The 25,758-nt window shown below is 60.2% G+C and overlaps 1 protein-coding gene across 4 annotated transcripts; it reads left to right on the top strand.

Annotated features, from left to right (window-relative positions):
• The first annotated feature begins 649 nt into the window (after window positions 1–649).
• TEAD3 (TEA domain transcription factor 3) lies at window positions 650–25,620 on the top strand. Of its 4 annotated transcripts, none has more exons than XM_066203727.1 (14): window positions 650–757; window positions 12,022–12,275; window positions 15,106–15,170; window positions 16,930–16,992; window positions 17,124–17,186; window positions 19,751–19,762; window positions 20,100–20,237; window positions 20,446–20,489; window positions 20,597–20,658; window positions 21,268–21,401; window positions 21,514–21,687; window positions 21,874–22,014; window positions 22,216–22,368; window positions 22,917–25,620. In XM_066203727.1, exons 2-14 carry the CDS (start codon window positions 12,140–12,142, stop codon window positions 23,028–23,030), a joined length of 1,299 nt encoding a protein of 432 aa, XP_066059824.1. In that variant the 5' UTR covers window positions 650–757; window positions 12,022–12,139; the 3' UTR covers window positions 23,031–25,620. The 4 variants fall into 4 exon arrangements, with proteins under 4 accessions (XP_066059824.1, XP_066059823.1, XP_066059826.1 ...); XM_066203726.1 differs by having other exon boundaries at window positions 12,019–12,275; XM_066203729.1 differs by lacking the exon at window positions 16,930–16,992 and having other exon boundaries at window positions 652–757; window positions 12,019–12,275.
• Window positions 25,621–25,758: the final 138 nt, after the last annotated feature.

Below are 25,758 nucleotides of genomic sequence, written 5' to 3'. Positions count from 1 at the left end.
GGAAGAGGAGAATGAAGACGTGTGGCAGGGCATTGCAGTGCCCAGAGGACAATGAAAATGTGCAGAAGGGGATGGAGGTGAGCACAGGGAAGACGGTGAGTGAGGGCTAGGGGGAATGAGAGTGGGACAAAGGTGAGCACAGAGGACGATGAAGATGTGCAGAAGGGGATGAAGGTGTGCACTGGTGACCCTGGCTGGCTGCGGACGGGACAGTACAAGACGGGAGAGTAGCAGCTTCAAGCCCTGGCCCAAGGCCGCATCCCAGGGCCGCAGCCCGGGAATGCCGGAGGGAGAAGGAGGAAGAGGAGGAAGGTGAGGAAGGCTCATAGAGGGCGCTCCCATAGCCCGGGCCGGGCCGAGCCGAACTCCAGGGCTGCCCTTTCCCCCCCCAAAAAAAAACCCCTCCCTATGTAAGGGAAGTACCGCGTCCCCGCTGCCCCGACGGGGAGGTCGGGAGGGTCGGGCGGGAGGAAGGGCCGGGAAAAGGAGGAGGAGGAGGAGGTGGAGAAGGAGGTTAGGGGAGGAGGAGGAGGCCCGGCCCGGCCCCGCCGCCTCCTGATTGACTCCCAACTTTCCGCTCCTCCCTCGCATAAACTTTCCCGTCCCTGCGCCTGGCTCCGTGCGCGGACCCGGGAGCCCGCCGCGCTCCCCGCATTCCTGCCGCCCGCCCCGGCCCGGCCCGGCCCCGGCCCCGCTCCGGCCCCGGCCCCGCTCCCGGCACCCGCGGCCGGCCCAGCCCCTCCGGAGCACGGAGCAGGTAAGCGCTCGCCGGGAAGAGACTCCCAACCCCCCTTCCTCCGCCTCCTCCTCCTCCAGCCCCTCCTTCCTCCCGGCCCGCAGCCTGCACCGAGCCCCGGTGGATGGCGGGGGGCGGCGGGGTCGCGCCAGCCCTGGTCGCCCCGCAGCCGGCAGCTCGGTGCCTCCCCCCGAGGGTCCCCCCGATGGGGTGTGTGCGTGGGGGGGGGGCACAGCCGGGCTGTTTTCGCTCCCCCCACGTCGGGTCCCCGGGCTCCCGCCCCGTCGGGGCTGCGCTGCCCCCGCACCGGTCCCCGCCGAGTCCCCCCGCGGCGCATCCCCGGGGGCGACAAAGGGGCCTTGTGCCCGCACGTCGGGAGCGTTCGGGGCGGGCGGCGGACGTTACGGACGGGGATTGCCCGCCCCGGCCGAAGCCCCCCGGGGAAGCGGCGCGGGAGGGTCCCGGGTGAGGTGCGGGGTCACCCGCGTGTCACGCTACATGTGTGTCACACGCATGTAGGGGATGACCATGCACTGACTGTATGCTAAACACTTTGTGCCTCGTCATAGGGGTGCTTTGCTAACAAGGCGGCAATTAGATGTATAATTTTCAGCGGTGTGTCATCTTTATTATTATTATTATTATTTTATTTTTACACCCTCCTTGGGTTTGGTGTTGTTTTTTTTTTTCCCCTTAACCCCCTTGGAAGGAAAATACGGCCAAGCCCTCGCAGAGCCACCCACCTCCAGCCCCCCGAAACCACTCAGGCCTTATACAACGCATTTGGCTTCTACTGACTGAGAAAAAACCCAACTGGGGGAGAAACCAGCTGGAAATGATACCAGTGGCCCTGTTGGTGTGGCGGGCACCCTGCAGCTGCTCACTGCTGTTGGGTGGTTGGCATGGGGCGGCAGGGGGAAAGGTGAAGGCAGAGAGAGGTTTTGGGGGCTTTTGGTGCTTTGCAGGGAGCCGGGACAAGCCGCGCTGGGCGATGGTCCCATCAGCGAAGCGATAATCTCCTGTGTCAGGCACGCCGGGGTATTTTGGGCTCCGGCATCCTCTGTCCCCTCCTATCGCTTTACCCCGCGCGGGTACGTGCGTGTCGTGAGTCAGGGCATTGGCAGTGCCCGGCCACCCTGGGGGGCCCTGCCAGCCAGCCTGCCAACCTCCCCCCGGTGTTGGGGCGCTCGTGATGCTGAGTGGAGAATTGGGGTTTGCCAGGCTGATGCACCCCCCCATGAACCCGCTGGTGCTGGGGCCTCTGTGGCCTCACAGCCCATACCCCTTGGGTGCTCATTGTCCCCAGGAATGGGAGGAAGAGGGTCCCCAAAGTGGGCGAGGGGTGAGGGCTCGCCAAGGTCGTTCAGTGGTGAAGCCAGGAGAGAAACGGGGAGGGGGGCTGGGACCCTGGTGACAGGGCAGGTGATAGTCACTGTGGCAGTGCCCCAGCACTTCCCCACCAGAGAGGACGAGCATGACTGTCCCATGGGGAGCAGGAACTGGATTTGGCCCTGTTTGGGTATCACAGGGTCAGCATTCCCATGGGAAGAGGCTGCAGATGGCTGTGGGGTGAGCAGCTCCTCCTCACAGCTGGGTGACACAGGAGGACATTGCCACCCCCAGGGACCTCGAGTACCCAGCTGCCTCCCCACCGTGGGCATGTGGCTGGCACCACACTGGCTTTTCTGACAGGAATAACCCTTTGAAAGCAGCGGGTCCAGCCACCTTCTGTAAATGGCACCCAGGTATTTCAAAGCGCCTCGTCCTGCCCGAGTTGACCGCAGCATTTGGGGTGCAGCTCAGGGTAGGGGGGGTGTTTCAACTGGTGCATTTTGGACAGCGTAACCCTCCAGCAGTCATCCCACCTCTAAAATCCCTTTTCTGCGAAGCAGAATCCTCCAACTCCATCAATAAAAGGGACTTGCATCCATTTGCCATGACATGCGGCGGCTGTTTATCACGATATCAGGAACAGCATCTCCTTTTAATCGCCGTTTAATCCCCATCTTGCCACCACCAAGTGGCTTGGGAGGCGAGTCCCGGTGGCCCTGGCGCTGTGCCGGAGGAAGGAGCCTTTTCCCAGCGGTGCGTGAGCGGGTCATGGCACTGAGGAGGTGGGGGTGGCAGCGGTAATCAGCTATAATTAATGTATTAAAAAGCAAGTAACCGCGCAGCTCCCATCAAACACACAGAGGACACGAGGCTGCTGGCAGGTGAGCTCGGTGGTGAGGCTGGGTGCAGGCACGTAGCTGCCGGAAAGGGCATAAATGGGCGATTTTGGGCCGTTGTTGGGGGCGTGGATGTGTTTTCCTGCGTTAGTACCTCTTCTTCTGTCTGTGGGAGTGGAAAATGGAGGGGAGAAGGGGCAGCAAAGCCTTAACCAGGGGTGCTGCTGGGGTTTGTGTGACAAGAGCCATCCTGAGGCTCTTCGTGAGGCTGCAATCTCTCCATCCATCACTGAACTGGACGGATGCTTTCCAAAAAATGTCCCATCTCTAGGAGCTTCCCTCTCTCATTAAATCCTTTATAGCTCTGGCAAGGGGCTGGCGGGACAGCCGCAGTGTTTACATCGCCTTGAGCGCCGTTGGTGGATGGGATACGAACAGCTACCCTTGATTTTAGGAGCTTCCACGCACGGGGGATTTGCCAAGTGGCCAGGCCATGCCCTGACCTTCTCAGCTGTTTGCCCAAGGTTTTATTTGGGGTGGGGGCCAGGCCGGGGAGCCGCGGCGGCCGAGCCCAGGCACCTGCGTCTTGCGGTTGGGGCAGACACCTGAAGCGCATGGGCGTTCGCTATTGCCACCATCACGTGGCGACTTATGAAATGTTTTTTTGGAGGGAGGGAGGGAAGGTAATGATGGGGTGAGCCGGCGGGGCCATGCCCCGCACCAGCCTGCAGCGGGCACGCGGCAGGAGCGGCCCCCCCCGCGCGATAACGCACGTCCGGATCCTGCTGCGGGTCTGGGCATGCTGCTGCTGCTGCAGCTCCCGCTGCTTCAGCTTTCCCCGCCTGTGAAATGGGAGCGAGGGGCCCCGGGAAAACCTCCTCGTGGTGCCGGTCAGCCGCTCGCCTGGCCGTGCCGGTGGGAGCAGGGGGTCAGGCGGTGCTGGTGCCATTCTGGGCTCCCCGTGCGGCTCGTGGCAGGGTTTGCTGATGAGCACGTGTGGCCGAGCCCTTTGGAGGTGACAGGCCGTGAACCCCGTGGTCTCGTTCTTGGGGTTGGCAGATGGTGGCCTTGGGGTGACAGTGTTCACGTAGAGCTCTACACTGGTGTAGCTGTACCTGTGGGCGAAGGGTTTGGGGAAGGATTTAATCACACGAGGCACGTCCCATCCTGGCAGCACAAATCCCCATGGAACTCGCGCCCCCCATCCTGTCCCAAACAGATATGATGTTCCAATGCCCCCAGCGTTCCCCCGTTATGCTGCCTTGAGACAACAGCAGCGCCGAAACGCAGCGTGCCCACCGCTCCCAGCGGGGCACTGGGTGTGTCACAGGCTGTGCTGGGTCCCTGCTCTCCAAAGCCGACCCAGAGCTCACCCTCGGGCACACTCCGGGCCAGAGGCACCGAGGTGACTGCGGGGCTGCGCTGCTCCCGGGAAGCGCCGGCTGCCGGGTGGCAGGCGAGGTGTGAGTGATGGAGGAGGCTGCTCCATCCCCTTCCCCCTTTGCTGCCGGGGGATCGGGACGGACCCGGAGCGTGTGCTGGCACAGCTCCCCGGGCTGCGGGGGGTGGCCGGGGAGGGGACGGCAGGGCTGCAGCTAATTTTAGGAGGTGGGCAGAGCCTCATGGGAAGCAGCCGGCTGGAGGGAGGTGTCGCACTCGCACCGCGGTGCCCACGAGCGTCGAGACCGAGCGCTGGGTGCCCCTGGCTCTGAAGATGCTGCCGTGGGCTGGCAAGGAGGGCCCTGCGCTGGCAGCTCACTTTTGTGCTCTGAGGAAGAGCCGTGCCCCCTTGGATGCCTCGGCTGTCCGGGCAAACACACGGGGGCAAAGCCCCGCATTCCCGGTCCGCATTATCCAGGAGGCGGGCGAGCCCCGCGCTGCTCCGTGCCTCAGTTTCGCCGTGACCGTCTCGCCAGCGCTCCCTCGGCGGAGTGCGGTGGAGGCAGGAAGGCTGGCCGGGCTCGGGGATCCTCGCCTGTGAGCGCCAAGCCTTATTATTTCCCCACAACTGTCTCCTCCTCGCTCCTCGTAAAATTAGATCCAGCTGTTCACAATAGCCACTAACTTCTCTCCGGAAGATGTTCAAAGTTTACAGACGCGGAGCGGCGCGGGTGCGTGGAGGATGGGCTGCCGTTCCCATGCCAGCTCCTCGCCGCCCGCCCTTCCCCCAGAGGCAGCCAGCTCCTGCCTCCCCCCGCCGGCTTAGGCAATTCGGGTTTAGGAAGAAGCACACCCGCACGCAGGCATGCGAGCTCCCGACCCAACCGAGCGTCGGGTTTTTATTAGCAGGAAGATCTGGGTGCTTCACAGTCCGGGAGAGGAGGTCTGGTCCAAGACCCTGCTTTTCCCTGCCCGGCTTTGTGCCCGCACGCCTGGCGGATGTGTTGGGCAGGGCTCTGCTTTTCGTGCTTGCCAGCACCTGTGCCCAGCTATGGCATGAGTTTGGGCTCCAGCTCTTGCATGTGTCCCCTGGCAGCCTTGCCTGGGTGGCACTGCAGAGCTGTCAGGCTCCAGCTGTGGTGTTTGGACATCAGTGTGCTGGGCAGGGGTCTAACACGCTGTGCTGGGCTCTCTGGCACTCTTGGGCCATGCTCCTCACTGGAGCTCCTTCTTTTGCCAAAAATACGGCCTTCATGTATTTTTAGCAATTTCTCTCCCCAAGGATTCCAGAGCAATTTTTCAATCTGCGGGAGCTGGAGTCGCTGTGCCCGTCTCCAGCTCTCGGCTCGGGCAGTGGCAGGAGATGCTGGGAGAAGGCGATGAGCTGCCACGGGCTCCCAGCACACTCCTGGCATGCACGAGGATTTGCTCGCTGGGACTGTCTGGGCTGGTGGCGGTAAAATGATGCTAAATCAAAATATCCCTTTCTGGGAATAAGTCACTGATGGGGGTTGTGCAGGGCAGCCTGTACCTGCTATCACAGCTCCTGCAGGACCTCAGCTGGGCACTGGTTCAATCTCCTGAGCTCATTGCAGGAGGGCAGGCAAGCCGTGCCCCCCTCGCAGGGGTGACAGTGGCCAGGTGACAGTGCTGTGTCACATTCTGTGCCAGACTCTGGCAGCCAGGAACATCTCCATGTCTTGGCTGGGGTGGTAAGTCCTGACAGCCGCTCTGCCTGGTGTCTCAGGAGCTGATCCCCCCCCAGTCAGCTCTCACACCCCCATCCCACGGGGTTTCCCTGGTTGGGAGCCGTGAGTGTGGCAGTCGGTGCTAACCCTGGGCTCCAGCGGGTGCCACAGTGCGGGCAGTGGGTACAGCTGCTGCCTGGCCAGGCTTGGGTTTCACGGGGGCGGAAGCAGCTGGGGGCAGGTGTGAAATTCATTGCAGCCTTCCTCCTCCTCCTCCTCCTCCTCCTCTGGTAGGGTCTCTTGGGAGACGTTTTCCCTGCCCCTGCTGCAATGGCACAAAATGGGGTCGGCAGCACTTAGAGCCCTTCTGTGGAGGCATTTCTCCTCCTAGGAGCAGGACAGAGGGCTGGTGGGGTGCCTGGGATGCCTGGCTGGCCCCAGTGGTAGGACACTGTCGCAGGCAGGCACAGAACTGCCTGACCCAGGCTTCCCTGGCGCTCCCCTGACGCCAGAAACCCTTGCCTTCCCCTTGGGACAAGCCGGGAGTCCCCAAGGACTTGGGACTTGCTGGCCACTTTGAGCTCATCTACATGGGATGTTGAGGAGCAGACATCCTGGGATGGGTATATTTTGACAAATTCAGGGGTCCCCAGTGGGTGCTGTGTCCAGCACTGGCTGTGCCATGGGCCACCAGCACCGGGGGTGTCACGGGACAGCATGGGGGTGGCCCATCCCCAGCAGGCAACTCCAACCCTGTTGTTTCCATCCAGCTCGTTTCATAACACAGAGAGCAATTAATGCTCTAAAAGCTTTCTATTTATGCGCTGCTGGGTGAAACGCCCCGTCCTGGCTGGGCAGGGCAGCGTAATTGGGCCAGGGAGGCACGCCGGGTTACAGTGTCCGTCTGTCCTCTGCCCTCGGGTCCTGAGCCTGAAGACTCGAGCCAAACCAGCTCAGGTCCTCCAGAAGCCAAAATCCAGCTGTGCCAGGACCTGGGAAGAGGAGGGGATGGAAGGGTTGGTTTGGATGCCCGTGATTCTGCTGTCAGGAGGGAGCTGTACCCTAGGTTTGCCTCATCCCCTTCCTCCTCTCTGCCCCAAATATTTTGGGAGCAAATCGCTCACATTTTCTCTTTGTTCATCCACAGCCCCCTGGGATGAGAGGTCTGAGCATCCCTCGGCCTCACACGGCTGAGCAAGGACCAGCCACATCCCTGCCAGCTGGAGGCTCAGGGCTTTGCTGGGAGCTAGGGGCCCTTTGGCTGTTGGGGTCCAGCCGGAGCTGAGGGGCACGGGGAGCCTGGGGCAGCCCTGGCAGTTCTTCAGACCCTGGTGGGATGCTGCCACGTGGCTTCCTGCGGTTTCCTCACTCCGATTGCTTCCTGAGCCGCCCGCCAAGCCGGAAGGGACAGGAAGTGATAGAGGGGAGGAAATTAGTTGGGCTGTCTCACGGGGAGCTGGCCTGGTGCGCTGGGGGCTCTGCCACCATCTGGGTCCCCAGACTGTTCCACGGGACCCTTCAGAGAGGACGTGGCCAGTGAGGAGGCACAAACCTGGGTGGGGGAGAGCAGGGTGGCCACCCTTCCCTCCAGGAGCCAGGGAATCCCTCACGCAGCCTGAGAGCTGTTTGGAAGAGGAGCACAATGTAAACAAACCTCCTTTCGCCGCCCTCCTGCCGCGCCGCCTCTTGCTCGGCCGCTGCCACCCGCCTGGGTGAGCTCTGGCTGTCCCTGGGGCTGCCATGTGCCAGCCACGATGGTGTTTCCCTGTGGGAATGGGGCACGGTGTTCCCAACGGGGCCCCAGGCAAGGTGCCGGGGATGTGGGGCTCCTGTGAAGAGCTGCGGGGTTATCCTTGGCAGAGCCAAGAGCATCCTGCTCTATGCGCTGAAATGGACATGGCAGCATCTTCTCTGGTGTGTTATGGTCTTGCTGGTGTTCCCCAGGAGGTCCACAGCTTTTGGGTTTCCTTTGAGGGGCTCTGCAGAGCTGGTGGCTCTGTGACCGTGTGGGCAACATTCCTCCTGGCCATGTCACCAGGTGGGGAGAGACAGGAGCAGGGACACAGCCCCCAGCCAGCACTTCCCTGTCTGGAATGAGGGGCGTTAGCCTGCCTACAAATCGCTGCCAGTATCAGGGCCCCAGCTGTGCTCTCACTGAACCCCAGTGTGCCAGGACATGTAGGAGCTGGGGTGCCCTAGAGCCTCAGCTTTGAGGTCTCCCAGAGCAGTCCCTGGCAGGGGCTGCATGCTCAGCGCAGAGAGGATGGAGGCTTGTGTCCCCCTCACCTCCAGAGTGTGGGTGCCATCAGTCACGGTGACAGGGAGGGGGTGATAGCAGCCTCATGTTCCCCCACAGGGCTGGTGCAGGCGGCACTGAGCCGGTGCGAGGCTGAGCTGCTCTGTGCTGATCCTGCCCAGGCTTGTCATGAACTTTTATCCTTTTGCCGTGGGGTCTGGGCGCAGGGGGGAGGGAGAAGGGCTGGATTGCCCTGGGCCCCCCTGTATGGGGAGGCGGGATGGAGCCAGGATGCAGCTGGACCCCCCTCCCTGTCTTTACAGGGTTCTTTGCCTCCACAGTGTCCCCAGCACCTTTGCCGAGTCGTTTTGTCCCTATGTCCCCTGCCAGGGGCTGGGGGAACCCCAGGTAAGAAGGGGTCCTTGGGGCTGCTCCGCCCCACACCTTGTCCCTCTGGATAATGCCAGCTGGGGACATGCTGTGCTGCAGTCCCCCTTGTGAAGCGAGTGCTGGTGACCATGCCCTCCAGTCCAGGTGGTTTGAGGAGATGCTGTGACAACAGCCACCGCCCGTGTCCCAGTTTGGGCGGGACACAAGGGTTTGGGGCAGTGCAAGGGCTGCTGGGGCTGTGCCTCGTGCTGCACCGGATGGGATGATGCTTTTGGGGCTGACCATGCTGGGGAAGAGGAATATGCTGTCCCCCAGCTCGGCAGCATGGGTCAAGGATGAGGACTGGGTTCATGGGGGCATTGTGGGAGTGACAGGCACCTCTGCCCATGTCACAATGTCCCCGTGCTCCCAGCCCCAAGTGCTCTCCCCTGTGCCACCCTACACGTCCCTGACCCGATCCCTGTCGCAGCTGGTTGTGCTGCCTTTTGACCTTGCTCCTGCCTTCTGACACTCACACGGTGCCCACGGTGCTTCTCTGACTGCAGATGCTTCCTCCAAAGTATTTCCTTCCCTCACCCGCCACAAAGCACCCATCTCTCAGGTGCCCTTTCCTCTTTGCTTTTGCAGGGCTTCAGGAGGTTTCCCGTAGCTTTAGCAGGGTCCCCAGCCCCAGGCAGCTCTCCCACCAGGGTGGTGGTGCCTGCTCCAGCCCCACGTTTCCCTCACGTCCCGCACACGGGGTGCTGGGGCTGAGCTCTGGGAGCCGTGGGAACACCGTCCCAGTCTCCTGGGCAGCCTTGACCTCGCAGGGAGATAAGGGCTGCCCTGGAGGCATCCTCCCCTGCCTGCCGTGGGCACCGAGCCCGCGGGGGGACCTCGCAAGGGTTCAGCCCCCTCCATCACCCTCTAAAGCTGTGGGCTGGAGTGTGTGCCCCCCACAAATTCGGGGTGTGAGGGGCGAGTGAGCTGGAAGTGGGGACACCCTCCTGGTGTGGGTGTCACTGACCATCCCCGCTCCTGGGTGGCGAGCATCCTCAGAGTAGGCAAGCATCCCCTGGGGATGTGGGCCAGTGGTCCTGGGATCCCCAAACCCTGCAGAGATGCCTGTGCTGTGGGAGGGGTGGTCTTCCTGCCCTGGTCCCTGGGGAGCAGCTGCGGGGCAGGAGCCGGTGACATATTTTCTGGCCGGTCCGGTCCCCTTCCCTGCCCTGAGCAGGTCTGGCCACGGTCTCCGCAGGCCGTCCAGCCGTGCCGGTTCCCTAATTGCTGCTGTTGTTGGTGTTTTGTAAGGGCAGGGTGGAGCGGCACTCGGCCGTGCCTTGCGTCAGCGCGGTGCATGCACCCTCCCTCCAGGAAATCCAGTGTCTTCGCCTGGCCAAAAGCAGGTTCGGTGGAGGAGGAGATGGAGGAGGAGCTGCTTCCTCGCACCTTGGCCGGGGCCCCAGCATCACCCACCCTCCCTCCTTTCCCAGCTTCCCTGGAAAGGCTGGGCTGGGTTTTCCCTGCTGGAGGGGGAGTGTGGTGGGAGGGGGCTGGGGACCTCCAAGGGAGGGGGACACGTGTGTCACAGGCAGGGTGTGGGGTCAGCTGTCACCCTGCCTGTGCAGGCAGTGCCTGGCACGGTGACCCAGGGCACTGGGCACGCTGCCTGCGGTGGTGCAGCCAGCCCCAAGGTTTTGCTCTCAGCCCTATAGCTTTTCCCTCGGCCCCCCAAACATCAGCTGGGGAGTGCAGGGGGGCCTGGTGAGTCCCTGTAAAGTCACCCTCCAGCACCAGTTCTTGGGGCTTTCCGCTGTTCGGGTGAGCTGATGGCAGCCCTGTGGTGCTGGGGGGCCCTGGGCTGGCAGCAGGCTGCAGGGTCCCTGACCACGCAGGTGTCCTGGGACTGGGGGCTCCTGAGCTGCCACAGTGCTGAGGTGTCTGGGGCTGCCGCAGGGCTGCTGTGCAGTCTGACACCACTGAGGCCTTTGGGGGCCGCAGGGGCTTGGGCTGCTGCAGAAGCTGAGGAGTCTCAGGTTCCCCCATGTCTGGGGGTCCTGGGCTGCGGTGAAGCAGGCAGGGTTCAGCACCAAGGCAGTTACGCCCCAATGTAGGTGCCCCAGTGGGACAGAGCCCTGATGCTCTTGCTGGGCTGCAGGGGGGAGTGAGGGTCCCACTGGGCCTGTCCCCACGTGCCACCCTCACTGTCCCTGCGCAGTGCCTGGTCCCGGTGTTCCCCTGCCCTCCCATCCCCAATAGCCTGCGAGGTTTGGACCCTGCATCCCTGCCGGCGGCTGCCCCCAGAGCCCACAGCAGCAGCAGGCCCAGCCGGGGTGCCGCTGGCCCGTCCGGCACTGCTGCCGCCATCCCTCCCTTGGCCGGCTGGCTCGATCCTACAATCCAGTTCTCCTTATTTGGCCACAGTGCTCAGCAAGAGGGGGAGCGGCGGCGGGGGGAACGCGGGCAGGGACGGGGCGGCGGGACCGGAGGGGCTGACATCACATCACGACGAGGGAGAGAGGGATGGGGGGGCTAAGTTTCTTTTTTTATAAAAGGAAAAAAAAAAAAAAAAAAAAAAAAAAAGGCAGCAAGGCCTCGCAACGCACTTGAGCCAGCGGGCTCAGCAGTTCCTTTAAAAGGAGATGTCTGTGCCGGAGACCTTTGTACACTCCCAGCCCATCCGGGAAGCGCGGCGGCGCAGGAGACACCTCTCCGCTCCCACCGCCGGCAGCTGCCGCCAAACATGTTATTGCAAAACACTGAGACGCTGCACTGGGAGCTGGGCAAGGGGAGGAGGAAGAGGAGGAGGGATTGAAGGCTCCCCAGCATCACCCACCAGCTGGGGAGGGCCCGGGGCTCCAGCTGAGCATCCTCAGGGTGGGGGGGCCTCTCCTGGTACCAGGGGACGGGCTGCTGGATGGCTCTGGCCACCTGGTTCCCATTAGTGGGGTCTGGCTTGGAGCTGCTCAGCATCTCCCTTCAAATCCCAGCTCTGCCTTTGCCAGGCATGGTGGAGCTGGGATTTTGGGGCCTAGGGGTGTTTTTTGGGCCAGCTTGCCCAAACAGGCTGCTGTTTGGCAGTGGGTACTGGTGCAGGGTCAGGATTCACAGGCTGTCACCCTGTCCCCGAGGTGTCAGCCATAAACACCACATGCCCAAGTTCCTTGTATGGGTAATACAGTAGCTGGGGCAGTTTCCTTCCCAAACTTTATTTGGGTGGATCCTGGGTGGTCACTTGTGACTTGAATTTGGGGGTACTCACAGAAATCATGCTCCGTCCCTGACGAAAGCCTGTTTGTGTGTCTGATGCCTTACAATGAGATGCTGCTCTGGGTGCAAGTGAGAACAGGCCAAGGGCCAGGAACAGACCTAGCACCGTGTTGTCACTGCACCCCCACCAGCAAGGGTTTCTGGGTCTGACAGGTGTCCCCTGTGTCCCAGCAGGTTGTCGTGTGTCCGTGGGGGCTCAGGGTCGGAGCCCAGAGCAGCCAGCACCATAGCGTCCAACAGCTGGAACGCCAGCGGCAGCCCTGGGGAGGGGCGGGAAGATGGCCAGGACGGCATGGACAAGAGTCTGGACAATGATGCCGAGGGTGTGTGGAGTCCAGACATCGAGCAGAGCTTCCAGGAGGCGCTGGCGATCTACCCACCCTGCGGCCGGAGGAAAATCATCCTCTCAGATGAGGGCAAGATGTACGGTGAGTGATGGGGGCAGGATGGAGGCACCGGGCAAAGGCACCGCGCCGCCGGCCAGGACGGGGTGGCCAGGGCTGAACTGAAACCTCCTGCCCCAAACCCACGCTGGGGCATCACCCTGGAGCATCCTCCAACCCCGAAAGCAGCTGGCTCGGGTTCATCCTGGAGCTGGAGCGGGGAGGTGGCGGTGACCTGCGTGCGTCCCCTCCCTGTGCACTGGCTCTCCCTCCCGCTCCCTCCCTCTCTCGGCCCTGCCGGACCGACTGGTTTGGTGAAGCCGTCGGGCAGGGAGCGGGCGCGGGACTGCGGGGCCGGGGCAGCCCCAGCCCTCCTGCTCCCGTGTGCCTCCGCATCCCTCCCCAAAGCTTCCCCAACCGGACCTGGTGGCCAGAGCACCCTGTGGCGAGGGTCACTCACCCACCCCGAGCCACCTGCGCCCAACTCAGTTTCTGGTGACTTCATTGGTGGCAGCAGGGCTGGTCAGCCCCACTGGGGTGATGATTTTGGAGGTTTCAACCTCGTTCTTGGTGTCTCCCAAAACTCCCTATCCCTGCTAGGGTAGGGACTGGTTCCTCCTCCCCTGCACATCCCATGATGTCACCCCCAAGGGCCAGTGACCTCAGAGTCAGGAGCAGGCTGCCATACTAGCTGCCCCCCATGGTGACAACGGGACCAGGGCTGGCATCTCTATCCCCAGCCTCCAAAACACACCTGCCCAGGATGCTACTGTCACAGCAATGGCTCCCCCGCTGCCAGATGAGAGGGGCAAAAGGGACGAGGCTTTATGGAGAGCACCGTGCCACTGTCCCCACACCCATGCCAGCTACCTGTGCCACCCCATTTGCCAGGGCCCCCAGCCCACGGCATCAGGGCTGCTGGAGGAGCAGGGTGAGGGGCAGGCAGGGGAGCCCAGGGCTTCCCAAGCGTATGCATTTTTTGGATTTCTCCGGGAATAGCTGAAGTGCCGCCGGGAGCCTGGCCCTTCCAAGCACGCCCCAACCGGTTTTTCCAGCCTTTCAGAGACATCTGGCAGCTGCTTAAAGAGGCAGCAGCCCCTGCCGGCCTTTCATCTCCCCCCACCTTCCCCAGCACCTCCCCACTGGGACCCCTGGGACCCCTGGCTGGCATTACTGAGCATACCAGGGGCACTGGCAGCACAGGCAATGCCAGCATGCAGCATAATGGTGTGCCGGTGCCTCTGCTCTCCTTCACCACCCCTCCTTTTGGGGGTTCCCCTCTTTTTGGGTGCTCATGGCCGTGCCAGCCCCTGCCACACTGGTGCCAGCACTGCGGGGGTGGCAAAGCAAGGTGGGAGCAGGGGAGGCAGCACCCAGCCAGGGGCACACTGGGCCTTGCTACACTCAGCTCTGGACGGGTTATTTTTAACCCAGCCTGTCCAACTGGTTCACGTGGTGGTGTCAGGGGAGAGGAATTTGGGGAATGTGGTAATTTGGAGGAGGACGTGCCCTCTCGGAGGGAATGGCACATGGCACGGTCCAGATGAATCACAGGGAAAGGGACAAGGGACAGGGCACATGGGCACAGGGGTGGCTGTGAGGGTGCAGCCTTGGCCATGGTGTGAGGCAGGATGTGTGCAGGAGATGCTGGCCCTGGATGCTGGCCACTAGGGCTGGCGCTGGCTCACCGAGTCTGGGAAGGCACCCGCACTTCTTTCCTGTATTTTCCCCCCATATTTCTTTCCCACGGGCAGGGTGCGGGGGGCAGAGGATGGGGTTCAGGAGCAGGGCATGCCAAGGGGGATTTTGAAGGTGTGCTCCCAAACTGGGGCTCAGCAGCGGGGTCCCTCCTGCCAGCACCCTGCTGCGGGTGTCATCTCCCCTAGGCTTAAAGGACACCCTTTAAGACCTGGCCCCTGCTAGGTGCTAACAGAGAGCCAGCACGGGCTGGGAGGCAGGAGGGGTGGGAACTGTGCTTCAGGGTGACACCAGGGCTGTGCAAGGGGTACCCCCGTTGTCACCCACCCGCCAGCTCCTGCCTGGCGCGGGCACCCCAAGGGGCAGCTGTCTCTGCGTGGCACCTGGCCCTGTCTGTCCCCATGTGTGTGTGTGTCCCCCCAGCAGGGCCCAGTTGCTGTGGGGCTGGGAGGGGGCCAGTCGGGGTGGAAGGGGGGGGGGGGGGGGCGTTGGTTTTTTTGGTTTTTGTTTTTAAAGGATTTTTTTTTTATTCTTTTAAAGCCCAAACCCTCTCCAAGGGCATTTCGACAAGTTCCAACCGCGACCATCTGGTCCATTAAAATAAATCTGGCGTGCCTGGCTGCCCCCGTGCGCGGGGGGCGCGGGGGGGCGGCGGCGGGGGCCGGGGCCGGGAGAAGAAAGCTCCCAGCTGCTCTGACGTTTGAACGTAGATTGGCCACAGCTGGCCCCTGAAATGTGGCGCAAAAGCAACTTCTGCTTCGAATTAGACCAGGACGTTAGGAAATACTGGTGGAAAGGCCAGCCCGGCTTGTGAACGGGAAGCGGGGTGCCCCGGGGAGGGGGGCCGGCCCGGGACCCCTGCGGGCACGGCTGCCCGGGCTGGGTCCGCTGGCTCTGGTGGGGGGGCTCCGGCTGGGTGTGGAGGGGCTCTGTGGTTTGAGGCAGGGCTCTGGCGGGGGTCCCTGGTGACTGTCACCTCGCTCGGAGCCCCGGCGCTGGTGACGCGGCGCGGGGTGGGTGCCCTGCCCTGGCCACCCCCGTGTCCCCAAGGCGGCCCCGACACTGTCGCGGCAGCGCCACCTCCTGGCAGCGCCTCCCTCGGCAGGCCGGGGGGCGGCGGGGCTTTGGGGGGCGATGCCCCTCGTCTGCCGGGGCTGACGCCAGGCTCTGCCCGCAGGTCGTAACGAGCTGATCGCCCGCTACATCAAGCTGCGAACGGGGAAGACACGGACGAGGAAGCAGGTGAGGCGTTGCTCTGCTTTTTCTCCTGGAGTGGGCTCGGGGCGGGGTGGGAGGTGGTGCCAGGTGAGCCCGAGGGGGAGCGAGCGGATGTCCGGCTGCACCGCTCGTCCTCTGTGTCCCCTCCTCAAGCCACTGCTGCTGCCAGCAGGTCCCTCATCTGCGAGGAGCTTCGCCTGTGGGCACAAATCCCCTGGGGTTCCCTCTGTCCCAGGATGCCTTGAAACTGGGGGTGTGGGGGCAGGCAGCACCCAGGCCCCCCACCAGGTTGGGGTAACCCTGCAGGTGGCAGGAGCCCTCAGACTCTCTCTGGGCAGTGTGTGTGTGTGTCTGTGTGTGCCTGCATGGGTCTCTGCTGCGCCTTCTGGATCTGGGGACAGTTCCTCTCTCTGTCCCTTGCCAGGCTTTATGCCACTTGTGCCAGGTGCCACAGCAAAGACACTCCAAACCCCATGGGTTGAGAGCAAGGCATCCCCATCCCTCCAGGGATCCAGGGACTGGCTGTGTGGAGCTGTGGTGCTGGTCCTGGTGGGGCTGCAGGTACCACAGAGCCCTTACCCTGCTCTCACTGCCCTGCCTGGTTGGATGCAGGGGCAGGCAGGGATGCAGGCAGAGCACAGGCAGGGATGCCAGCAGGGCAGGAGCACGCAGAGGTCCCTGCAAGCCTTTGCTTTACCAAACCTGTCTGAGGAGTGGGCTGCTGCAGCCCTTGATGGGACATGTGCCTTTGTCATGTGGCCAGTGGCTCTTCCCTCCCCTCAGCCAGGCCACCTGTCCTGACAGAGCCCATGGACTTGGATGCTCCCAACCACAAGGAGGTAGTTTGGGTTGGGGCACTTATTCTGGGACTGTTCCATGCCACAAGTCTCCACGAGAGAGGGACGTTAGTCCCCAGACACTGCAGATGTCATTCCTCTTGGACTTATGCTGAAAGGAGAGGGACCAGGGTCTGGCCTCTGGTTTTGAGTTCAGAGCAGTGCCAAGCAGCACTTCATTTCTGACTTGAAGACTTAACTGTGCCCCCCCTCCATGGGGGAAGGATGCAGTGCTCTGGGGGGACTCGGGAAAGGCATGGGAGAGAGCACCCATGACACTGATCCCTCTGTGCAGTTGTTTTCTGGACAGCCTGGTGTCTCCTCTTGGACAGCCTGGCAGTGCTGGGAGCAGGTTCTTGCCAAAATCAGCCCTGAAGCCTTGTGGGTGCATGAACACCCACCCTTCCTGTGGATAGCCCCCCAGCCATGCTGTGCCTTTACTGCCTGGACATCAGTCGCTTCTCTTTAGATCTTTTCTTTAAAACTTTTCTCTAGATCTTGTCCAGGGGCCTGGACACAGAAACCCAACCTTTCTCACCTTTCCCACATGCAAAACCAGCAGGAGCCCTGGGGCAATCTGCCAGTCCCTCCTGGACCCACAAGTCCCACTGAGTAACCTGGGGCCACCTCAGACCTGCCAGGCTGTGTCATCAACTTCTGGTGCTCACAGGGGCTGGCAGGGTCTGTCTGTCTATCTGTCCCCAAGAGGTGGCAAAAACGGGGACCCCCTCAACTGCAGCAGCCTTACACCAAGGAGCTTCACCCCAGCATCAACCCAGCACCAGGGTGCCCCACAACTTTCCTTCCTCCAGCTCTTGGCGGGTGCAGGACCCTGAGCAGCTCCAGGAGAACCCATTCCTCCCCCGGGGGCAGCATCCCGCCCTGCAGGGGGAACGCATCTTCACGCTCTCTGTGTTTTCCTTTCCGAACGGCGTGGCGGGCCCTAGGTGTCCAGCCACATACAGGTTCTAGCTCGGAAGAAGGTGCGGGAGTACCAGGTTGGCATCAAGGTACGTTGGCGCCCTTGCCCAGGTGTCCGCGGCGGTGTCTCTGTGAGCATGGGCAGCCCCTCTCCTTCCTCCTCCTTTCCTCTGGTTGACGGCTCTGCTGTTCCCCCTCTCCTTCTGCTCTCTCTCTGCAGGTCTCTAGCCACTTGCAGGTTCTTGCCCGACGGAAATCTCGTGAGATTCAGTCCAAGCTGAAGGTACGCCCTGCCTCGCCTGGCCCCCGCCTGCTGACGACTAATGCACTCGGCTCTGCGGTGTGCTGCTTGCTTTCCTGTTTTACCTCTCCTTTTTTTGGTGGTTTTTTTTCTTCCCCCTCACTTGGCTCCTTGGATCAGATGGTTTTTATAGGTGTCGTTGTGGGATGCCCAGAGAAAAGTGCAAGGAGGGGCAGCAGAGCCCTTCTCTTTCCTCCAGGAGGGTGAACGTGGGTGCCAAATCCCCTTTTTGCACCCAGGCAAGGACTCCCATTGGGAGACATGGGTTTAAACCATCCTCTGGTGATGCATGAGGGCTGCCCCCACTTTTGGGCCATCAGGGTTTCTCCCACAAGCAGAAGAGCCCCCCAGGGCAGCCAGTGAGGCAAAATGAGGTTCAAGCATAGTGTGCAGAGGCTCACTCCCCTCCACAACTGAGACTGACTCAGCTCAGAAGAGGTGCTGGTGCGACGTGGGCAGAAGCAGGAGGGCCCCAGGTGTCCCTGCAGGCTTGTGATGCACCAGAGTGTGAGCACAGCCCAGGGCAGCACAGGGATGTGCGTGGCAGCAGGTCCAGCTGGGGCCATGCTGCTGGGGACAGGGGCACAGTGCCAGGAGCCAAGTGAGAAAAAACCGGATCATTCTCTCTCTCTTTTCTGGTTGGCTTTTCTTTTCTTCCTTCCTTCTTTCCTTCCTCCTAACTGGAGCCCAACTAACCTTTCCATAACTGTTCGCACCAAACTTTGTGGTGGCAGTGGGGAGGGTGATGATGGGGGAGTGTGGGCAGGACTGGGGGCAACACCAAAGGACCAAGCCCTGCTTGGGTAGGACCCACATGATGCGAGGTGGGGGACAGAGAGGTCCCCACTGCACAACCACTCACTGGGGACAGCCAGCTCCTGCAATGCTCCTCAGTTACCCTCTGCACTGTCACACCAGGGAGCATCTCCTTGGGTAGCTCCAGGGGTGATTTGCCACCTTGCTGTGTGAGCCCAGAAAATCTTTTAGCCTGCTGACCTGGAGGTCCCAAAAGCATCACCAGCTCCCCCTGTCCTGGGTGCTGTGTCCATCTCCAGCGCTGAGGCTGGCAGTGGAAGCCACTGTCAGGGCACTGTCACAGCTGGAGCATTTTCATCCTCAAAGCTTTAACAGACTCCAGCTCATGCTGCCTGGGAGCTCACCAAGATGTTGCCCCCCAAATTCCTTCAGCAGGGACCTCAGTGCTCCATGAGCAGGATGCCAGGAGGGCTCCCACAGCCAGACAGGTTTGGTCTGCTAGAAGAAACCAGGAGAAAGCACCTGGAACTTATTTTGGGAGGCTCCTTTCGGCTTGTATGTCTTAAACCCAGTCTCCAGCCCCAGGAGAGACAGTCAGGGCAGTGAGGGGGACAGCAGGGTCGACAGTAGCAGAAGCCTTTACAAAAATAAAATAAAATAAAATAAAATAAAATAAAATAAAATAAAATAAAATAAAATAAAATAAAATCTTCCCTTGCCACATGGCACAGTGCAGAGCATGGGGGAGCTGGAGACAGGAGTTGCCCCAGGGGTCCATGGCTGTGCTCTCCATCCCCAGCCATGCTGCCTGCAGGATTCTGGCATGGAGCAGCCAGGACAGAGATCCCCCTGAGCAATACTCGGAGGATACAGAACATCCCTTCTCAAGATCTGTGCAGGCAGCCCCCTGCCCTCACCCAGCACTGTCCTGTGGGATGAAAACACTTCCATGAGCAGTATCTGTGTTTTTGAGCTGCAGTCATGTGCGTGTTCGTGCTCCCGGCATGTGGCTGCACGCCCGCTCTCCTGCCCTGCCCCAGGTGAAAGTAAATGAAGCATTGATCCCTGGGGAAGGTTCAGAGGGAAAGCAGAGGGTGTGCACTGGGACCAGCATGAACGTGTCCTAGAGATGCAAGTGGAGGAGCAGCCCTGCTCAGGGCGAGACCTGGGAGCCCTGGAGCTCATGCCCAGCAGTGCTGTGACCTTTGGAGCAAAGGGAAAAGCAGCTGGTCTCCTCTGTCAGTGCATACACAGCACAGGAGGGTTGTGCTCAGGGTTTTCCTTGCAGTGCCTGTGGGGGAGTTGGTGCCCAGGACCCAGAGCATCCCAGCAGCTCTTCCTCTCCGTGCCCTGGCCGCAAGCACTGCGGGCCTCTGAGGAGGCTATCGAGGATATTAAAAAGCCAAGAAAGGCACAGGCCTGGCTCACCACAGTGACCTCTTAAAAGAGCAGGTGGAGGGCTTTGGCATCCCATTCCTGGTGGGATTAAGCCTGGGCATCAGTGGCCACCATGTGCATCCCCTAGGGTCCGGCCAGGTCAGGGGCTTCACTCCCCAGTCGGGCTGTGGTGATGAGGCAGGGTGGGGGATATCCAGCTGTGCTGGTTGCAGCTGGGGTAGAGTTAATTCTCTTCACAGCACTTCACAGCCACGCCATGCCTGTTCTGTGGAGAAAATGAACTCTGCCCCAGCTGACACCAGCACCGACTTAGAGGAGGTTTACAGAGTACCCAGAGGGTCCCGTGACACTCTAACCTTTGTTGTTTTTTTTTTCCTTTCTTCTGCGGACAGGCCATGAACTTGGTAAGTTGAGCTTGAGTCTGAAATTCCTTTTGTTCCCCATTGCATTATGTGCTCTCGGGGCTAAAAACCCTTCGAATCCCCAAGGGGGGAGGACCTCCAGCAGCAGTGGGAGGGGGCATTTTCCAGACCCATCAGCTTTTGCCTGGAGGATATTGGCAAGCTTCAAATGTTAATTAATGTTTGAGAGGGGGTGGGGGGATCCCTCTGCACCGGTCCCTCGGCTGGGCTGTGGGATTGGCTGCCGGCTTTGCAAAACCCGTCAGGCACGCTCGGGTTGAGGGAGCTCAGTCTGCCCCTGTAACCTCCGCTTCCCTCCTGTCCCCCCTTTTCCCCTCAGGACCAGGTCTCGAAGGATAAGGCTCTGCAGAGCATGGCTTCCATGTCCTCGGCGCAGATTGTGTCGGCCAGCGTCCTGCAGAACAAACTCAGCCCCCCCCCTCCTCTTCCTCAGGCTGTCTTCTCTGCTGCCCCCAGGGTGAGGAGAGCCCCAGGCCCCCCACACGGGGACACCCCGGGGTGGTGGGGACACCATGAGCCACACACAGGGCAGGGGGCTGTCCCACAGCCGTTCTCAGCTGTGGTGGCAGTGCAGGGGTCCCTGCTGCTTGCAGCAGGGGAGGAGGGAAATGTTGGGAGTGGGGAGAGTCAGAAGCCACTGACTCTTCCCCGTGCTGTTTTCCCAGTTTTGGAGTGGGCCTATCCCAGGACAGCCTGGACCCTCTCAGGAGTAAGTACAGACCCCTCCACACCCGGCACCAGCAGGACCCCACCTTGGCAAGGGGCTGGGGCATCCCAGGCTTGGTAGGTAACCTGATGATGCTTTTTCCTTTCCAGCATTAAACCGTTTGCACAACCAGCTTACCCCATCCAGCCACCCATGCCTCCATCACTAGCCAGTAAGTCATGTCCTTACCCCCTTGGAGGGAACCCAGTGTCCCTGCCAGGTCATATTTGTCCTCTGTCCCCTCCCATGCATGGTGCTACCCACTTGTGTCTCCTCCCCACCTCTACTCTCTCTACTGAGACACAGTCTCAAGCTGCACCAGGGGAAATAGAGGTTGGATATTAGGAAAAGGTTTTTTACGGAAAGAGTGATAAAGTACTGGAATTGTCTGCCCGGGGAGGTGGTGGAGTCACCATCCCTGGATGTGTTTAAAAAAAGACTGGATGTAGCACTTGGTGCCATAGTTTACTTGAGGTGTTAGGGCTGGGTTGGACTCAGTGATCTTGAAGGTCTCTTCCAACCTAATCATTCTGTGATTCCATGGTACTGGGGTAAAAGCCTGGGTTTAAATCCAGCAAAAAGCCCCACAGTGAGCAGGACCGTGCTGCTCCCAGCTGGGTCCCCTCCAGTCCCTTTCTACCCAGTACATCCCACGTTTTAGCCAGCCCGTGCTGGGTGATACGGAGGGCTGGGGGATGCAGTGGGGGCAGCAGCATTGCAGGGGGGGCTCACCCCGGCTCCTGGCTGCCCCTCCACCCCCGTGTCACTGCCCCTGCCCCAGGTTACGAGCCCTTGGCTCCGCTCCCGCCAGCTGCCTCGGCCGTGCCGGTCTGGCAGGACCGCACCATCGCCTCCACCAAGCTCCGGCTCCTCGAGTACTCCGCCTTCATGGAGGTGCCCCGGGATGCCGAAACGGTAACGGTCCCCTCCCCCTGCCTGGGATGGTGCCCGTCCATCCCCGTGCCTGGTGGCCTCTTGCTCTCTTACCTGACCTCTCCTGCTGCTGTCCCCACCCCACTCCCTACAGTACAGCAAACACCTCTTCGTGCACATCGGCCAGACGAACCCCTCGTACAGCGACCCGCTGCTGGAGGCCGTGGACATCCGCCAGATCTACGACAAGTTTCCTGAGAAGAAAGGTGGCCTCAAGGAGCTCTATGAGCGTGGGCCCCAGAACTCCTTCTTTCTCGTCAAGTTTTGGGTATGCTGCCCGGGAGGGTTAGGGTAGGGAGGGTCATCCTCGAGCTGCAGGCTCATTGCGGGTTGGGCACTTGGCTGGCAGAGTAGCAGCATCCTGGGCAGCTCTGAAAGCTGGTGTCCCTCGTCCCCATCGAGAGCTGGGTGTGGTGGTGCCTCATGGGACCCTCTTGCCGTCTCCTCTCTCCAGGCGGATCTGAACAGCACGATCCAGGACGGGCCAGGGACCTTCTATGGCGTCAGCAGCCAGTACAGCAGTGCAGAGAACATGACCATCACTGTCTCCACCAAGGTGTGCTCCTTTGGGAAGCAGGTCGTGGAGAAGGTGGAGGTGAGTTCCATGCCCCACTGCTTGGGGAAGGGGCCAGAGTTGGTCCACAGCGGGTCTTGGGATGGAGAAAGTCCCAGAGCTGGGTGTAGGAGACATGGGTGCCTATACCATGTTTATGGGTGGAGTGGAGAGGACATTGCCGTGTCCCAGTTGGCCACCACTACCCTTGGGGCAGCTGCTGACCCTGGCTGTCCCCTGCAGACGGAGTATGCACGGCTGGAGAACGGCCGGTTCGTCTACCGCATCCACCGGTCTCCCATGTGCGAGTACATGATCAACTTCATCCACAAACTCAAGCACCTCCCAGAGAAGTACATGATGAACAGTGTCCTGGAGAATTTCACCATCCTGCAGGTACCTCCCCTCCTTTCCCACTGGGAGGGTCCCACCAGGAGTGTGGAGTCCGCACTTGCATCGACCCTGCTGGCCCCACATAGATCTGGCTGTGCCTCAGCCCCTGAATTCCAGGGAGTAGATCTTGGTGGTGCAAACAAAGTGGCTCTGCCCAAGCCTGGACAAGGCTGCCAGATAACGGGGAGCAAAGTTTTCATGGTGCAATTAAATTGGCTGTGCCTGAGTTTGACTGCTTGACTTCACCAAATAATCTGTAGCAGTTTTTGGTGGTGCAGATGCAGTGGGCCGGGCCTGAGCCAATGCAACCTTCCCCAAACAAAATTTTGGTGGTGCCGTTCGGGCTGTTCTGAGCCTGTGCAACGTCCCCAAAACCGAGTGGTAAATCTTGATGGTGCAATTAAATTGGCCTATGTGACCCCACAAATGATGGGTAGCAAATCTTTTCATGGTGCGAAGTGGCTGTGCCTGAGCCCACGCAACCGCCCCCCCAGATAACAGCATCTTCCCACGGGCACAGCACTCCCCTAACACGCTCTGCTCTGCTGCAGGTTGTTACGAACAGGGATACCCAGGAAACCTTGCTCTGCATTGCCTTTGTTTTCGAGGTCTCCACCAGCGAGCACGGCGCCCAGCACCACGTGTACAAGTTGGTCAAGGACTAGGGGCCCTTGGGGACAGGCAGGGGCACGAAGGGCATGCAGGGGAGAGGGAGGGGACCGTGCAGAAAAGCCACCCGTGCCTGTTGCCTTGTGAGAAGTCATTTGAAGACAGGAGGAGGAGGAGGAGGAAGAACAATAGCCAAAAAAGACTGACTTGTGATCGCAAATGTTTTCTACTTAGGAACAGTTTCTTTTTTTTTTTTTAATAAATAAATAAAATTACCAAAAAAAAAAAAAAAAAAAAAAAAAAGGAAGAAGAATAAGAATGGGAAAGGAAGCGTAGGGAGAAAGGAAACCCACATCTGGCGCTGGAGAGGAAGAGACCAGCCCTTGGTGTTGCTGATGAAGGCCAGGATCCCACCGTGCCACCAGCAGCAGCAGCGGGATGTCAGAGCAGAGAACGACCCCTCCTTTCGCCCCCTGCCTTGCTCAGAAGTGGCCCCGGTCCTGAGAGGAGAGGAGAGGAGAGGAGCAAGCACTGACAGGAGGATGTGGCACCGTGCCAGGTGTGAAACTCATTGGCATGGCAGCGACAGCGGCATTGGCACTGCGTGGCACAGCCCAGGGGGCCTGGGGGTGGACGGGCAGGGCAGAGTGGAGGAGGGGACTGCCACTTCCCCAGGGATGCTCCTTCTCCATGCCAGCTTGGGGCACTGGGATTCATTGGCAGTGAAGGTATGAGGGCATTGACAATGCAAACCATGGGGGTTTATGGCTCCTTTTTTTCTCCTCTTTTTTTTTTTTTTTTCTTTTTTTTTAAATGAAAGTGCTTTTTAATACTTTTTAAAAAGACACCGTGCTTGTAATCAGGCTGATTGCCCTTCGCAGTGCCCAGGTGCTCCCCTCCCACCCTGCACGGGAAGTGTCTTGTTTAGGGAAAGGTTTGGGATGTCTCCGTCTCCGGCTGGGTTTTGTGGGGGATCCCCTGAGCTCTGTGTGTGCTTTCAGGGATTGCACTTGGGGGTGGCCCAGGCTCAGTGTCCCCACTGTGGTCACTTGCTGAGGAGTTATGAGGCGAGAGCAGTGAGGGCGGATTTGCCTGATTCATTTTGTATATGTACATTTTCCTTATTTCGAGGTTTGTTTTTTTTTTTTTTTGTTCCTTCACCTTTCTTTGCCTTTTTTTCTGCAATGACTGTTCCAAACTGCTCCGTCCGCTCTCCTGCATCCTGTGGGAAGTGGCCGGGGAGGTGACTTGTGCAGGGAAAAACGTATTGAGCAATGCAGAGCCAAGCTGTCAGTGGGCAGAGTTTGGGACAGAGAGGACAGAGACAGAGAGGGGCCAGAGAACAGGAGGGGTGCCAGGATAAGGGCCTGGGTCAGCTTGCTGGTATTTTTGTGGCTGCAGCCCAAAGTAAGCCAAGGCAGAGTGCCCGGTCCTGAGGCTGCGACTGCAACGGCAGGGTCTGAGGAAAGCAGCCCCAGGGTTCAGGAGGGTCACAGGGGAGGGACAGAGGTGGCAGGGAGCAGGGTGGCAGGAGGCTGGCAGGGGGACAGAGAGCCTGAGGTGGCCAGGTCTGGATAGGTTTCTCAGATTGGCAGGGGAGTGAAGGAAGTGGGAAGGAGGGCAGGAGTGTTTTGAGGGGCACTGCAGCCCCTTCGGGAGGGGGACAGGGCAGGTTTAGGCTCAGTGTTGCCAGTGCAAGGAGCAGGAATAGCCCCAGAGCTCAGGAAAGCACCTTGGCTGCCACTTCGATGCCACGTGTCCTGTAAGGCAGGGGGACTTCGACCTCTTGCTTCTGGGAAAAGCCACTCATCCCTGTGGGATGGGGCAGAGCCACCCCAGCCCCATGCTAGGCTGAGGGTGCAGTGGTGAGACTGGACTGAGGTGGCTGCTGTGAGCAGAGCAGACGGAGCAGGAGGGGAAAGAGAGGGAAAAATCCAAGGCCAGGCAACTGGCATTCCATGCCAGGGCTGTCCTGGGACTCTCTGGCCAAGTTCTCATATGTAGCATGTTTGTTTGTTGTTCTGTAGGTTTTTGGGTTGTTGTTTTTTTTTTTTCTTCTGTTTCACTCACTGATCTAAAACTCTGGGAATGAAAACTCAAAACTCCCTCACCACAAAACACAGGCGTGCCCCGCTCCCAGCCCCGATGGGAAGCTCTTTGTTAACTGGACCGGTTTGTGCCTCCATCCCTCCCTCCCTCCCTTCTGCCTGCACCCAGCGCAGGGCTCACACTGCACCCCACGCACACAGACTGGTGCCCCCAGCAGCCCTGGCTGGGGTTTAGTCATCATCCCAGAGACACTTTCTCAACTCCCCCGCCCCCCCAGCCCCTCCGTTCTCCTCCAGTGTATTTATGAATTTCACATGAAGTACTGTTTTATTTTTTTAAAGACTTTGTAAAGCTTACCAGGGTTACAATCACCATTTTTAGAGCTGCGTCAGTCCACAATGTTAAAAATCCATTTTTTTATGTATTATATTTTTTGTGTATTTTTTTTTAATCCAGCTGTGATGGGTTGTATCATATATTTGTTGTGTTTACTGTATCTGTCCAACTTCAAAGAGAGGAGACTGTGGAGCTCCGAGAAAACTACGGTCTGCTGAAAAAAAACCATTAAAATTATTTGTTCATGGGTTGGCTCAAGCAGTTCTGAAGTTCCTATTTTATTTCTTGGGATTTTCTTCAACAGCCAGGACTATGAGAGCTGCCCTGTCCCATGTAACCCTCTTGTCCGGGTCACGTTTCTCCTGGAACCCCGATTCTGGGTACCAGGATGCCGCATCC

The sequence above is a fragment of the Chamaea fasciata genome, unplaced genomic scaffold, assembly GCF_029207755.1.
Source record: "Chamaea fasciata isolate MVZ Bird 193981 ecotype frontalis unplaced genomic scaffold, bChaFas1.0.hap1 SCAF_25, whole genome shotgun sequence".
Taxonomy (NCBI): domain Eukaryota; kingdom Metazoa; phylum Chordata; class Aves; order Passeriformes; family Sylviidae; genus Chamaea; species Chamaea fasciata.
This window is presented reverse-complemented; position numbering and strand designations above follow the sequence as displayed.